Genomic DNA, 16517 nt, shown 5'->3' with positions numbered 1-16517 from the left:
CCTGCTCAGCGTTCCATCGTTCCATTAAGCGGAAAAAGTTGCCAGGCACCTTCAGGCAGGCGTAGAAACACCCTGGGGAGCTGGCCGAACTCGGCCTCGGGCCTAAGCGGCCCAGGACAGCGAACCGTGGTTGGGGGAGCAGCTCCGCCAGCGCCCGCGTCCCGCGATCCCACAGTCCCACGCCGGCTCCCGGAAGGCAGGTGCATTGGGGGCGGGCCCCGGGAGTGAGCTCCACGTGCAGCCCCCGCGGCGAGCGGGAAAGTCCTCCCAGGCCCCGCTCTGCCGGGCGCGGGTCGGCCCCGAGGTCCCAGCCGGGCGCTGGGGTGGCGGGGCTGCGGCAGCACAGTTCCTGCCCCGCCCCGCCCCAGCCTAGGCAGGCCCGGGAGCTGCGTGCGGGGCTCGGCTCCGGCGGCCCCAGAGCAGCACGGTGCGCCTCGGTCGGCGGGCGGCGGTAGCGCCCCCTTGCAGAGCCCCGCTCGCTCCCGCCCGGGCTTCCTCGGAGTCGCTCTGTCGGGCCCACGCTCTCCCTTCGCTCCCTCTCCTCCCTCCTCCCTTGTGTTCCTCCCGGGGTGCCGGGCACAGCCTCGGATTCCTCCCTCCCCGCAGCTCCAGTCCGTTTCCCTCGCGGCGGCGGCGGCGGGCGAGGCTGCGGCGGCGGCGGCGGCTCGGGGAGCATCTCGGCTGCCACTGCGCTTCTCCGGCGGGAGCGGGTGTCCAGCTTGGCTGCCTTTCGGTCCTTCCCTGCCGCTCTGCGCCCCGAGACCCCTGCCCTTGCTCCCTTTCCTCCGAAGCGGGCGGGGCCCCTGCCTAGCAGCTTCCCGCCGGCCCTGCACCGGGATCCCGGGGCCGCGGCTCTCGCGGACTCCTGCCCCTCCGACCCTGACCGCCAGGGGGTGCCCCAGGGGCGTAGCGCCGCGGAGAAGGCGAGGCAAACGGGACCATGCGGCGTCTGACTCGCCGCCTGGCGCTGCCGATCTTCGGGGTGCTCTGGATCACCGTGCTGCTGTTCTTCTGGGTAACCAAGAAGAAGTTGGAGGTGCCGCCGGGACCTGAAGTGCCGACCCCCAAGGTATGGGCTTGGGCGGCGTGGTGGGCGCGGGGCACTGGTTTGCAGGAGTGCGCGCAGCCCGCGCGCCGGGCTCGCGGGCTCCCGGGAAGCCGGGGAGGGGGTCTGGGTGCCGCGGGCAGGTAACAGGGCGCCGGATGCGGCCACAAGGCGCTATTTCTAGATTTTAAGAAGCTCTGGGCACCGCGGGACCCGCGGAGCGTGGGAGTGGGAGTGGGTGTGGGTCGCGGGCGCGCGCTCGCGGACAGAGAGTGGCGCCGAACTTGGGCAGCGCGCGGGGGTCCCGGGGCGGAGGGGGCGCTGCAGACCAGCTGCCCAGGGGTGGCGGTCGGTGGACGCCGCGGCGAGTCGCGGGCGGTCGGGTCGGGAGGGCAGGGCAGGTGGGTGCTGGCGCCCGCGGGAAGTCTGGCCGCGGTGTTGACCTCCTTCCTTCCCGCAGCCGCCAGGCCCGACCAGGGGAGGCCGGAGGCCCGGGGTGCGCCGTGCGCGCGTGTGCATCGCGGGCGAGCGCGTGCAGCCTCCCGCAATCTTGCTGCCGGGCCCACCGGCCTGTCGCCACCCGGCTTTCTAATTGTCCCCGAGCTCTCCAGCTGCGTGGGAAGTTGAATGTGCCCTGAACGCCACTGAGGAGCCTGTAAAAGCAGACGCCTTGGTGTTGGTGGGGAGTTGGGGAAATGAGGATCGAAGTGGCTTTTCCAACTCCTGCCCAGCCGTTCCTCCCAGCACAGGCAGAAGGTTCTCCCTTCGGGCTCACTCTTACCTGTCATTCGGAGCCCCCGTTTCTCCTGCTCCCCTCTTTCACAGACCTCGCCACGGGACACAGAAGGAGGCCTGGGGGTTCCGGGCCAGGCAGGCATCATTTATGAACGGGGTCCAGAGCAGCCCTCCAGGGACTTGGGAAAAAGCCCTTGGAGGAGGTTATGGTCTCAAGCAGGAAGCTAATAAAAGGGGGGAGGGACCGAGAGGGGAGTCTCCCCAGTAAGTTTGGTACAGAGGACCCACTCTGTGTCTGGTACGCTGTGGGTGCTTCTTCGTAAGTCATTGTGTAAGTTGGGGGGGGTCTCCTAATTTCATAGATTAAGAAGCAAGTTCAGTCTTTGTACCTTGCCTTAGTCATTCTGATTCGAACTCAGACCTCAGATATTCAGAATCTTTCCACTATATTAAGTTGTGTCTTTCAGAGCCCCTTTTAGCTAAGTGTTCTGGCATGTAGGTTTTGGGATCTCACTAATGCCGAATTTATTGGTAGTGTGCTGTGTGCCAAATAGTGTGTTAGGGGCTATGGGTACAGAGATGTAGAACTTGCTCTTTGAGAATAGGAGATTTGCTCAGAAAGGGTCCAGGACCCTCCAGTTTGCAGAGGGCCATCAGGGTTCATGTCTCTGGGCATCATGGGAGCCTGGGGCCTTCCTGGAGGAGAAGGATGTAACAGAACTGAGTTGAGAAGGATGAACAGTAGGTTTGCCAGGAGGTAGGGAGGGCATTCCAGGTAGAGGTTAACTGTACCCAACAGGCTCAGAGGAATGACACAGCAGGTTGTGTGCGTTTGGCATAATTTGAGCATAGACCATGTGGCTGATGGCACGAGTGAGACTGAGGGCAGGTGGATAAGGGTCGGATTGAGTAGGACCTTGTGGGTGCTAGGGGCCCTTGGAGGGGTAGCAGGTAGGGGAGTGACGAGATCAGACTGGTGATTTCAAACAGCCTTTGGAGCACTGGATCAATTTTCTCGCCTCAGACCTGCCTGTAGATCTGGAGAGCTTTTCTTCCTTTTCCCCCGGGGTGGGTCTGCTCCTTGTGTTGCGGTTAATGAAGCCTGCAGGGACATGAACTCTCTCCTGTTTTGCGTTGAACCTCATTACCTTAAGCGTACTTATTCTTAGTTTACACCAGGGAGCTGGGACAAGAAATCTCTATCCCTCTTTGTGCACTCTGTGTTTTGTCCTTACCCGCCTCTCCTTCTAGTGTGCGCTGAACACACAATTATCGAATGCAGCTGTGTGCCCCGCTCTGTGCTAGGTTTGAAGGTTGCTGGGATGAGGACACTGGGTCCCTGCCCCCTTCCAGGGAGGTGGGAAGCTTCACAAATTCCTGGTTGAGGCAGAATTACAAACAAATGAGTAGTGGGTGGGGTGGAGGGAGTAATCTGATATTGGAATTCTGGGCAGAGTGCTGTGCAGGCATGGAAGAAGGGGGTCTTCTGGTTTTGACCCCTTGCTTTTTGTCTTTATTGCTTATTTCTGTTTTTTCCCCCATTTTCTGTGTTCTTTAGAAACACAAATTCTATAGACTTCTAAAATCGTGATTTCTTTTATTATTAGGCACCCTTATTAGTATATTTCTCCTTCCTGTTTTTTCCCGTTTGTCTGACTTCACATGTCCACATATATTTGTTGTGTGCATTTGTGTCTGGCACACGTATCTGGAGAAAGAGATGGAGAGACAAAGAGTCCTTGGCGCCAGAATGATTTTATTGCCATGACGGATCTATTTCTGAAATTTGCACATCTTGCCCAGAGGAGTGTGGTTGGTTCCCAGACCCGAGTGCATGTCAGAATCCCCCGGAGAGCTCATTGAACACACGAGCTTTGGGGGTTATTGCCGTGATTAGGATTCTGTGGGTCTGGGAGAAGGTCCCAGAATCACTGTCTTTACAAGTGTTCCGTGTAAGTCGGAAGCCGCCTATTGATGGATAACATTTGGAGCTAGAAGAAGAATAGGAAGTATATTGATTTTTTTTCTTTTTCTTTTCTTTCTTTTTTTTTTTTGCAGTTTAGCTGGCCCCATGTAAGTATGGCTGAGTGAGTTCCGCCTTCTGGAGCTCCTCAAGGACCACGCTGGCATGAGCGTGTGTGCACATGTGAAATAACGGTAGCTAGAATTTATGTAGGGCTTCACACGTTCACAAACTCTAGTTCATGCATATTAGCTCATTTAATCTCCACAACAACTGGAGGGGTGGAAAATACTTTTATGCAGTTAAGACTGGATGATGAAATTTTACAATCGGCCCAAGCTAACAAGGTTATTATTAAGTGGCCACATCAGAGCTAAGAATGGAACCCGGATCCCTTAGGGAACTGCCCACTCAAAGGCCCAGTCCATGGTGCTCACTATGCTGTGTGGACTGCCCGGGTCTACACTTGTGGGTGATGGGGGGAGGCTGGGGTATTTATAGCATGTGCTTCCCAACCTACTGTCCAGCATATCCATGGCTCAGTCCTAGGTGCTTGCCTTTGGAAAGCTCCAGGGAAGGCCGAGGGTGTTGGTGTACTTGGAGGGACGTCTGGCTCTGCCCTTGGAGGAGATCTGCTGGGGCAGAGGAGGCTCCTCTGACTGGACACACTGTGGTGGGGAGGGTCCCCTGGGAGGCTGCATCCGATGGTTGGAGCACCCCTGGTTTAGGAATCATTGCCAAGATAGAGCTTGTTTCCTCAACAGCAGAGATTCCGATGGGACACTTGTCTATTGTAGGGAAAGAACTCCGTTTTGAGCAAGTGCAGTACCCTGGCTTTTTCTAAGAAATAGTCCTGGGGGAGCTCTTGCCTTGGGTGTGTGGAAGCCTTCAGGAACTTTTCGTCTTGCCTGGGCATCTTCCCACTGTGGGAGAGGGTGTCAGCTTATTTTCCAAAGCATGAGCAGTGGGCTCCTTTCCTTTAAACAATTTAGAGAGGTCAGGGGATTGGTGGAGGGACCAGAGACTGTGGCCGGGGCTTCTGGGCCCAGGTCCCCTCTGTGTAGCTTCCATGTAGCAAGCTGCCTTCCCTGGGGTCTAGGACAGTCTCTTATTCCCAGGCCCTTCCTTGCCTTCCCTGCCAGCTTTGGGAAGCATCCTTACTCACCTAGTGATGGGATCTCTAAAGTGGGCCTGATAATAAGATAAAATCCATGCCTTGTCACAATTCTGCTGATGTAGAGAAGGCATGCTGCACTCCTAGTTTAAGGAAATTAATTGGATTTCTTTCTTTTTCTTTTCTTTTCTTTTCTTTTTCTTTTTTTTTTTTTTTTTTTTTTTTAGTTCCAAGAAGGTCTGGTTCTATTAATAGCTCAAGTAAAGATTTCTTGAAGTTTGACTTTTTAATGTTGATTTGATTCTTTTACTGCCCCCCCACCAAATTCTGCAGAGCTCTAATTCCTAATTGAAAATCATAGAACAAGTTGGATGTCTTAATTCAAACTGTATTTCAGTGATAAATACTGTACCACTAAAAATATGTGAAACATGTTTTTATTTCTTCTCTCCCCTATCATTTGTTTGCCATTTGGAGAATTATACAATAACCGACAGAATTTAAAAAAAAAAAAAAAAGGCAGCAAATTTGTCTCTGACTTCCAAGAAACTAAATTTAGTCCAGGGGCTTAGGGCTTAGTAAAAGCAAAAGAATTTGAAGCCTGAGGGTACTTTTTGAGGAAGGTACTGGAAATGTGAAGGCTTTGAATAAAGTGCCTCGGGCCCATGTAGATGTATTTGTGCTCTACTAGAAATAGAGCAAACACTATTAGAAAGGAGCTTGTCTCTCCGTAATATTTGCATACCACAAACGCCTGGAGTATGTGACACTGTTATTTTATTCCCCATTTAGTAGATCATTTCTCCCGTTTAAAAAAAAAATTATGAATTTTAGAAAGAGTGACCCTATTAATCTGCGGATACTCTGAGCATGCATATTGGACTCTGTCCAGGGAATTTTGACTCTGGCACGACCAGAAGTAGCCCGCTGTCAGATGAATGTTCATCCTTTCATTCATTCTTGTGTGTGGGTGCCTGTGCCCTGCGCTGGGCTGTTTTCCCCCCACTGTGGAGGTTCCTAGAGCAGGTGGAGGGTAGTGTTGCTTCGGGGTCCAGCAGGGGTCGCTATAAGAGGATGGGAAATAAGAAAGCAGCAGGTTGGACTGTCAGGTGTCCAAAAATGGCATATCTTTGCTTTGTAGATATGAACAAGCTGCTTTTTTAAAAAACCCTGCCCTCTCCCCCAGTCCCCCAAATCCAGGCCATTAGGCTGGTGAGAATCTCTTCACCCTGGGTTGTTTTTGGCCTGCCCAGGTTGTACCTGTGTCCCAGCTTGCTTTCCCAGCCAGCAGCACCACCCCCCCCAGGACCCGACAAGAAGCCCTGTCCTAGGGACGGATGGATCTGTTCTGAGGGACCCTCTTTGAGTCAATTTGGGGAGCTCTCTGTCTCCCTAAACCCTGTTCCCCTGAGTGGCCTCATGCCTTTGGAAACTAAGACCAGGAATCCCTGTCTCAAATGTTCCTGTTGGCGTAGAATGATGCCAGCTCAAATCAGAGAAGACAAGGGACAAAACCAAGAAGAGACATTAATGTCCCTGTCACAAGCCTCCCCAGCCTGTCTAGAGACAACCCTTTATCCAGGTTGCTCGTTTGTATTATTTTAAAGTGTTAATTTCCACTCATCAGAGGTCATTTGTAAACAAAACAGGGACAGAATGAGGCTACCGGGGCTGGTGCCCGAGGCCCAGGGTTTCCGCATGGCCTGCTTCAGCACGTCTACCTCCCTTGCCTGCATCCTCTCCCGCAGCTTTCCATCCCAAATTTCCTAAACAGTCTTAGCCATTTCCAGGCATGTGGGAAGGGATGTGTTGCCGTGCCCTTGTTGAGGGTCTGATGTGTACGGTTCTGTCGCTCTTCCAGAGCATCTCCAAGTCCCCATTGCATTTCTGGAAAAGCATCTGAATTAGAGAGCGGGGATCTGTCCCCTCCCCGCTCCTCTCTTCGGGGCAGTCTGTGAACCCTGCCATGGCTTTGCACATTCCGCCCCAGAGACCAACACTCTAGACCCACCATCTGCTGGGGAAGTGAGCGTGGCCGTGCCCGCTGCCCGCACCGGCGGGCTGCTGACTCTTGCCACGGGCCGTAGCACCTCGAGAGGGTGATTGGCCTCCCTGCTCCCCAGCAGCCTCAGAGACACGCATGGCTCACTGGAGTCGGGAGACAGAGTCCCCATCCTCTCCTGGGAGCTCCCGTCCTGTAATCATGTGCAGTTTCACCTTCTGGCTTTTCTTTTATGTGTGGCAGCCTGTCGGCGGGCGCCAGGGGTAACTCAGGTCCTTTCTCCCAGGCCCAGTCTCCCTAGCTGTGAAATGGGGGTGGCTTGCCATGGCCCCGGGGCCCATCTGCCACTTGCTCCACCAGCAGTCTCTGTCGATTCGGGTGACTTGCGATTCACTCCAAAGTGAGACCTCATGGCTATAAATAATTATGCCACAGATACTCCGTGTCTATTACTTATCTTTTAATTATTTTACCAGAAACGCTAGATTAACCAAAAAAATAAATCAGTCTCCGAGTCCTCAGATGTTGAGCTGATTAAGAAAGAACCCCTTTGGGATATGTGAGAACACACACGCGTACTCGGGTGCCCTGGGGAGTTCTGCAGAAGCTCTGGAAATCTGCTGGCTCTGGTATTTTGGTATTTCAGAATAAATGGCCTGATGTGACCTTCTAGGGCAGCAGCCTTTGCTTTTGGCAGCAGCTGCTGCCATCCTAGGACCTAATGAACGTGAGGAAGCCAAGAGGGGGGAGAGAGGAAGAGGTCTCTATGGCGTGAGCAGGGGGTCCTCCGTGCTCCTGCTGTCTTCCCTGCACTGTGTTCTCCCTCCTCTTATCTGCATCTCCTGAAGATCTGGTGGGGTCCAGAGTACAGAGCCCCGGGACACTTGGCTGAGAGCCCCAGGAAGAAGTCTGGAGGGACAGGAGCCTGGGACTTCCCTTGCAAGGCTCTAGCCAAGGTCAGGAGCAGCCTGCGTCCCTGCCGCTCTGGGTGAAATAGCGGTTCTTCATGAAGGAGAGAAGTGGCTGCCTTGCCCTGGGCCACCCTGGACCATTCCATTTGGATGCCCTGAGAGGGGCATCAGCCCTTCCCCGAGGGAACCCGGGAGCCCGCTGACCCCACTGCCTCCTGGACACTGCCGCTTCCTAGTAGCACGTCTCTTCCGCATACCACGCCCAGAGACAAGATTAGGCACTTAAAAAAATAATTAAATTCTCCTCATGTCACTTGTCTTCTTAACTGTAAGCACTACAGAGATCTTTCAAGGAAATGCAGGGAGGAGCGGCACACTCACATGTTCCTGCCATTGGGTTTGAATTCCCAAATGAGGAGAACAGCCACCCAGCTGCCTCCTTCCTAATGATCCCGGCTGTTCAAAGCCAATTTGCATCTCATTCCGGCCCAGGAGAGAGAGGGAAGCATCTACAGACCGAGTAGGACCACCCCGTCTCGACAGGATCTCTCCGAAAGAGGCTCGTCGTCTCTTTCCCTTGTCGTACTAAGGTTTAGAAATTAGGATTTTCTTCCCCGTGGTCGGGACTTGAGATTTATGTAGCTTCTCTTGTTCCTCGGAGAACAAGGTAGTCATTCATTACTTCCCTAACCCCCCCCTCGCCACCCCGAGCCACAGAGAAGCTGGTCCAATCAATATTTATGCGCCCATCGCTCGCAGCTGCGACATGCAGGCATCGAGGACGCCGTATTCCTTGATGGCCCCGGAAGAATTAGCTGGTGCCTGTAGATCAGGCTCATTGTTTTCCGGGATCTCGGGGAGATCAGGGCACGTGGTGCACAGATCAATTACGCTGCCTAGATAATTGGCTGCTAATAGATGGCCAATTGATGGCTGCCAGCTGGGGCCTGAATGACTGGCATTCTTACGGTGGGGCTGGGGTCTTCATCAGCAGAAGAGCGGCCTCAAAGCCTTGATTAACGGTGAATCAGGAACAGGACGTGAGCTGAGTGAGAGCTTCTTTCCCATACTACGTCCTGTGATGTTTTGTAGTTTACACAGTGTTCGCATTCACAGATGCCTCATTTGATCTTTCCTGCCGCCCCATGGGGTGGAGTTATTATTACTCTCCCTTTCTGAAGTGGGAAGGAGGCTCTGGAAGCACCCCCCAACTAGTAAACGGCCTTGAACTCACTCTTTTGACTCGAAAGCTTGCGCTCGCTCTCTCTATTATGGCCATGCTCAACTTCTGGTTAGCTCCCTGCTCCGGGGGAAATGAAACCTATTTTACATATGTGTATATTGTATGTATGTTTTCTTGTGGACGAGAAGTTAATGCTCTTGCTAAGAAATGACTTCCGACCTCTCAAACACCAGCATTGCTTTTCTGCATGCAAGAGGGAACTGAGAAGTGGATTTTAGGCGCACCAAGGAGCCCATCTTAGGAGGGCCACTGGAGGGGGCCAAGAGGACTTTGGGTTTTCTTCCAGGATGGGCCCGAGTGTAACTTGCCCATAGGCCCTACAGAACCGTTCCACAGGATGTGGGAAGATGCTGGGCATGAGTAGCTCTCTCCTTGTGCGGGTGAGCCCATGCTTGCCTGCCGGGTCCTTTCTGGGTTGGCAGGGGTTAAGGGGGGGGTGACAGCAGGAAATGAGGCTCTGCCGTCAGTCAAAGTCAACAGGACTGTGCAATTAAGACAGACACCGTTGCTCTGAATCCCTTTCGTGATGAATGTAGTCCTTAAACAATCAGAAGCAATTCCCCTCTAAGAGGAAAAATGTCCTTTGAAAGAACCTCATAGGTCCTGTTGGAGATGCAAGGCAGGCGTGTGGGGGAGGACTCTAGGGAAGGGTCTTTAGGAGACGGGACATGTCACCTGAGCCTCTTTCTGGACGACAGAGGGCGCTCTGCCTGTGTCGTGCTCCTGGGCTGTGAGGACCCTTGATGACTGCTTACTCCTGCTCTGTAATTGGGTTGCTGGCTGGACCCAGCACGGGGCTCCGCTGCTTTGTGGCTGCTTGAGAGGACCGGTGTGAGTTATAGTTGCTGCCCTGTGTGCGTGGTTCAGGGGCCGAAAGCATGAAATCAGGAGCTGCTAATGTCTTCCTGGATATTTCGTCAGTAATTCCGATGAACTACCGGAGGGCTCCTGGTGGTGCTTTTCTTATGTGGCCTGAATGACAAAGTCAGTGTCTGCTCCAAGATCCCAAGCAGAAACACGACTTTTCCACTCCTGTCGATTTCCGCTGAGCGCGGCAACATTAGAGGGAACTGTATTTTTAAAGCGCATGCATGGAGTTAGAAGGAAATAAACGGAAACCTCGTGCTTGATATTTTCCCTCTCCACTCGTAGGTCCCCATGATTTTCTAAGCATATTTGCTCAATTCTGGATAAGATGACTTGCTGTAATTCTCCCTGCCTCTTTTAAAACTCACATTACGGTTTCTGCTCTGGGTTTTAGCTTTTCCCTTAAAACCGAGGAATATTTTTGGAAAGCTTCTTGGTAGCGTCTGCGAAAGCCTAGCATAGGTACACACCTATGTGTCACTCCTAACTGTGAGCCCAAGAGAAGCACAGTCGTATTTCAGTGAATGTCATGCACCTGAGTAGGAGTTGGCGGGCTTTTTCTGGAAAGGGCCAGATAGTAAGTATTTTTGGTTTTTTAGGTTATACAGCTTCTGCTGTATCTACTCAACAGTGCTCTATCTACTCAACAGTGCTCTTGTAGAGCAACAGTACGTAAACAAATGGGTGTGGCTGTGTCCCCCAAAACTTCATTTATGGACACTGAAATTTGAACCCCATAACTTTTGCATCTTATGAAGTATTCTCCTTTTAGGATTATGTATTTTCAAATATTTGTACGTGTGAACTGCTTTTTTTGAAGTTCACAGGATGTGCTAAAACAGGTCAGGGGCAGGCCAGACTTGACACTGGGATTCTGTTTATATTCAGTATGGAAACAGGCAAAACTCATCTGTGATGTTAGAAGTCAGTTTCACAGGGACCTTTGGTTGGAGTCTGTGACAGGAAGGAGGCAGGAGAGGGATGCCTGGGTGGTGCAGCCAGTGAAACATCTGCCTTCAGTTCAGGTCATGATCTCAGGGTCATGATCGAACCCCGAGTTGGGCTCCCTGCTGGGGTGGGGGGAGTCTCTTTCCTCATTCTGCCTCCCTCCAACCCACTCATGTTCTCTCTCTCTCTCTCTCTCAAATAAGTAAATAAGTAAATAAGATCTTAAAAAAATAGGGGACATTTGGGGAGAACTGGTTCTGTTCAGTTTCTTGATCTGGGTAACACACTCAGGTGTGTTTACTTTGTGAAAATCCATCCGACGTGTGCCCTTTTCTGTGTGGATTTCGCTTCAGTGAAAAGTTAAAAAAAAAAAAAAATCTGGACTGCATGTGTGGCTTCTGACTCAGATTTTAGCACCTTCTCTGGGGTCAGAGCATAGTGGTTTTTATTCTTTTTGTAGCTCTTGATTCCTGTTTCCCAGATGAGACCGTCTCTGGAGAAAGGTCTTGGTATGTCTTTCCGGTTTCCCAAATCTCATTCCCTTTTATAATCAGGGAGATGTTTAACAGCTGGTGTGGTCCAGCCAACCGAAGTTTTTCTTGACACCAACTCATGTAGGTTCCATTTCTTCAGTAATTTGAATTACTGGTTCAGCAGGAACCAGGAAGAACAATAACTTTGTAGTCAGAATGTCATCCAACTCTGTATTGTTTACTTTATTGTAAATACTGGTCCACAGGGGTCAATAATATAGTTTTATATTCCTTAAAGAAGGAAAACCAAAGTGTGTGCTGAGTGTTAATCCCTTCATCACTGGATCATAGGAAGATGGGGAGGAGTCCAGGAGGGTTGGTGTGGTTGGAAGGCTTTCAAGACAGTGGGAACTGTGAGTAGGACGTTGGCTGGTGTCACTGTCCCATACTGAATCCATAGCGCTTCTGGGAATGAGACACATCTTGTTTCGACCAGAAACTATTGGATGCAGTGGTTTTATGTCGGAAGCCAGCTCTTCTAGGACAAGTCATTTTATAACAATATTCAAGGAGGAAACTTTACAACAGTTTCAAAGAGAAATATATTGCGCTTTCGGCACCGTTTGACAGCCTTATGAGCACTTCGCTCCTGTGGATGACTGGAAATGTTTCTGGTCCCAGGGTTGAACTTGAAAAAAGGAAATCTGCAAGTATCACGTTCTTGTGAGCACAGAGGCGTGCTTCAGGACTGATCGGAGAGGGGGCAGTGAGAATCGATCCACAGATGGGAAAACACTCAGGCCGTCGTAGATGGCTAGCTGCTCCAACATCATCTCTCCGAGAGGAGGACTCCCTCATCCCGCATAATAGCACCAATTATTCCGTTGTTTGTGCTAAGGAGTTGAAAGCTATCGTGTGCCGGGGAAAATACTCAGCACGGAGCAGTAATTACGGATCAGCTGATGATAAAAGATGCATTGGATTGACTGCTAATTAGATTATTAGCACCAAAAACAAATATCTGCTATTAATACCATAAATAAGCCACGTTTATGATATTTTCTACTGCAAGTGCATATTTCTTTTTATAATGTGCAATTGCCTTTCTTCTCTTTGGGGGCCAAGACTTCCAGTTTTCCCCAGCCATACTAAGCATATTTGTTCATTGAGCTATAATCCGGTCATCTTGTTTTCTTCCAGTCTCAAGCAGCGGGATCGAGAGAGCTGGTATGTGTAGTTAGTGCCACACATCAGGTCCTGAAATGTGTTAGATCCTTCCAGAGAAAAAGCATCCAGGTCTTTCCCACTGGGCACAGCATTATTGTGAAGGGCAAGGAATTGTAGAGTTTTCCCTGTGAGATCAGTGCTGGAGTTCATTGCCAAATAAATGAGCCAGTTGTTTTTTTGGTGGCATTTTAAGATTTGGTCCTTTTTGTCCTGGGCTCAAGGTGGATGGGACAGACACTTGGGTGTTTCAGTTGCCAGCACCCCCCTCCCCCACTGAGTTGGCCATCTTTCTACAAGTATGTTGATGGTGTGTGCCCAGCAGTGTGAGACTCCAGCTGTTTTCCCATCTTGGGTGGCTGTGAGTTTCAAGGCTAGGACCATTGGAAAGAGCCCTCGGGAGCTTCCTGGGTTGCGTGGAGAGAGAGGCCCACTCCGGCAAGAGCCAAGGGACAGCTCTGGCCATGACCTTGGTAAGCGGTGCAAGTGACTGTTGAGTGTCTTGTGTGAAATTGTAGAGATGGATTTGGTTCAAGACCACCATTATGTGCCAGGAGTCTTTGCAGGAAGGAGAGTTTTCTTTGGGGGGAGGGGTGGTGCATGACTGCCTGTTGGGAGAAGTGCTAGGTGCTTATCTGAGTTAAGTCATTCATTCATTTTTTTTCTAAGATTTTATTTATTTATTTGACAGAGAGAGAGATCACAAGTAGGCAGAGAGGTCACAAGTAGGCAGAAAGGCAGGCAGGGGGTGGGGGAAGCAGGCTCCCCGCTGAGCAGAGAGCCCAATGTGGGGCTCAATCCCAGGACCCTGAGATCATGACCTGAGCCGAAGGCAGAGGCTTTAACCCACTGAGCCACCCAGGTGCCCCAAGTCATTCATTCTTAAAACCATCCTAGGAGATGGGCAGGCTCCTCATCACAGTCACGCTGGGTGTGGAAGGCTGGCGCCCTTCTGATTACACGGTGTCTGAACCATACAGATTGTTCAAATGTTCTCTGGGTGATGCTGATTAGCCTTATTTTACCGATGAAGACCTTGAGGTTCAAGTTCCAATAACTTGCCAAAATTAGTAGAGCTGGTAAGTGGCGGAGCTGAGACAGGTCTGGGTGATTCTGGACCCCATGCTGGGGCACCGTCAGGATGGTTCACAAGGGGGGGGGTAGTGAGTTCATTGAAAGAGTTCCCCCTTTTGAGTGCCTCGCCAGTGTGGAGTGACAGAGTGAGCAAATGCCCCTGTCCCTGGGTCACACTCGTCAGTTCATCCTGCAAGCCGCTATGGGGTGAGTGTGAAGCCCACTGCCGGCGGTGTCCCAGCTGGGTGCTGCCCTCCTTGCCCAGGGCAGATTTGGGGCAGTCGTGGAGTATGGAGGTGGGGCTGTCTTCTGGCTCCTGGCTGCCCTTCTAGAACCGTCTCCCTCCTGGATTTTGTATCGTGTTGTGTATTATTGGAAGGATACAACTGTGTCTCTACGATGGCTTTTTCACAGTGAAAGGGACTGCAAGATGAACAGGAATCTTTTCTCTCTTTTGAGTCAAAGTGGAACGTGAGGCCAAGGGGAGAGAGAAACCTTATTCGACTTCACGGGATAAAGGTTTGAGAAGATTGCCTTTGAATTTACTAGTTGTCTTTGCAAGGTTGACTTTCTTCCCTTGATCATGTCCCTCTTCTGTTAGCTCAGAAAGCTCAGTTGAAGGTCAGTCTCATCCTGGAAAGCTGTTTCACTGAAACAGGAACCTGTTATTCCACAAGGCCTCTTATTAGAAGCAGCAGCATTTAGGGGATGGTCTTTGAAAGTCATTTGGGTGATTTTTGAAGAAATACATTTGCTTGGATCTACTCATCCCCAAAGTGTTTGCTGTTTGAAAAGCATAGGCGCATGTAGGTGGCTCATTTGGTTAAGGCTTTGCTTTCAGCTGGGGTCATGATCCCAGGGTACTGGAATTGAGCCCCGCATCAGGCTCCCTGCTTCTCCCTCTCCCACGCCCCTTGCTTGTGTTGTCTGTCTCGCTCTCTCTCTCTCTGCCAAATAAATAAATAAAATCTAAAAAAAAAAAAAAAAGGAAAGCATAACACTAGTTTCAGGAGGACAGGAAAGGAAAACCAACTTCAGGATAGAAAATAGGGTGACAGAGCAACCCAGTTTGATTGAATTTGCCAGGCATGACTGTTGGGTTTCTATACTTTTGGGGTACCCAAGACATGGCCCACAGCCAGTTCCTTCTTCCTGTTGTTTATGGATGGCCGGGGAACTAAGAATGGCTTTTTTAAAAAAATATTTTTTAATGGCTGGAAAAAAACTTGGAAGAAAAATAATATTTTGTGACACATGAAAGCTATATGAGATTCAAATTCCAATGTCCATAAATAAAGTTTTATGGGGACACAGTCATGCTGGCTCCTTTATGTGGTGGCCTTCGTGCTGTAGCGGCAGAGCTGAGCAGTGAGGAAGGCTGGATGGGTTACAAAGCCAACATTTTAAGGGGCCCTTGAGAGGAAACATTTGCTAATCCCTGCCCCAGACCTTTGTTTCTCCAAGTAGGACTTCTGGGCAGGGATGTTGATTCCCCTGAAAGTTGGTTAGAAATCCTAAATCTCAGGCCACCCCTACCGATTATACACCTGCATCGAGGCACAACTCCCATGTGGTTTCTGTACAATTCAAGTTTGAGAAACGCTGGGTTAGAGGTCAACTAACTCTTCCAGAAAGCTTATGTGGGACAAACTGAGGTCTAGAGTCGGTTTCATTATTTCCCTATTTATTGTGGATTCCACCAGATTGGATCATTCAGGACTAAACTCCTATCCTCCCCCGCCTCCCCATGTTGGCCTGGGGATTCTTCTGCTACTTTTAGCTGCACAAAGAGCCAGTGCCTTGAAACAGGATAGGAGTTTGAATTCTTGAATCATCTTGAATCTTCCAGGCATTGTGGTTAGAGCGAGAACATCATTGACCAAAGCCTTTCCTCCATGCCTTGAAACAGGATAGGAGTTTGAATTCTTGAATCATCTTCAGTCTTCCAGGCATTGTGGTCAGAGCAAGAACATCATTAACCAAAGCCTTCATGGTTGTGCTGCTCCCAGGCTGGTGGGTTCTGTGTGACACCAGAGGCCCCCCACACTCAGGGTCCCGCCTCCTTAGGGTCAGCAGCGAGCCATTCTTCTTGGATCTTGTGACCCTCTGAGCACCCGCCTCCTCTCAACTCTTAGGACTGGCTGCCTCAATTGTCTTTCCAAGTTGGAGGAATTCCCTTTTTCCGTTACACCCTGGGTTACTTATTCATTCAAGGACATTGGCTTTTACACATCACCTCTGCAGAAGCAAGGGAGCATCGAGCCCTAGTTATGTGCTGAGATGGGGGGTTAGGGTAGGACTGGGGTTGGAGAAAGTGGAGAAGAAATATAATGAATATCCCAATACATTATCTCACCACACTTGCGGTGTATTATGATACAGTTGATGGGACAACCCATGGCATCTAGGACAGTAGTAGACAGACGGTCTTCCTGTAGAAAAAGAGGTAACTCCTACAAGAATTTAGAGAGAGGGAGACTGTGTGGGTGACAGGGGCAAGGGAGGTCTTCTGAGGTGCTGGGACTCCCAACAAGAGTGACCAGAGGTCAGTGGAAACCAGGTGTGGAAGAGTTTGAAAATAAAGTCATTTGCTTATTTTTGCTCTAAGATGCACGTTATGTCTGAAGGTAAACAGCTATCCCCAGTTGGGAATATTATACCCCTACCCCCTGGGGACTTGGTTCAGTAAATGTTTTGGGTTTGAGAGTTTTAACTGCTCAGAGTATCCTCATTGCTTTTAAAGTAGCAATTCCTTGAAATTTGAACTTGATGTTCCTGGTCTTGAATGAGAGTAACTGTGTATGTTCTCCATTTCTCACCAACGTCCATTCTGTTTTTTTCTGACCACCTGTTTTCATCTTTAATTCATGTGGCTGCTCTTAAAGAAATGCTCCCTGGAAAAATCTATCTCACCTGTC

General features: G+C 50.6%; 1 protein-coding gene across 1 annotated transcript in view; it reads left to right on the top strand.

Annotated features, from left to right (window-relative positions):
• The first annotated feature begins 370 nt into the window (after nucleotides 1–370).
• GALNT14 (polypeptide N-acetylgalactosaminyltransferase 14) overlaps nucleotides 371–16517 on the top strand; it is a 209396-nt gene continuing 193249 nt past the window's right edge. The window contains exon 1 of the mRNA XM_004777897.3: nucleotides 371–1069. Within this exon, the coding sequence (XP_004777954.1) occupies nucleotides 941–1069 (129 nt within the window). The 5' untranslated portion in view covers nucleotides 371–940. The remainder of the gene's footprint in view (nucleotides 1070–16517) is intronic.

This window comes from Mustela putorius, unplaced genomic scaffold (genome assembly GCF_011764305.1).
Source record: "Mustela putorius furo isolate JIRA1106 unplaced genomic scaffold, ASM1176430v1.1 tig00000281_pilon_pilon_pilon, whole genome shotgun sequence".
Taxonomy (NCBI): Eukaryota; Metazoa; Chordata; class Mammalia; order Carnivora; family Mustelidae; genus Mustela; species Mustela putorius.
This window is presented reverse-complemented; position numbering and strand designations above follow the sequence as displayed.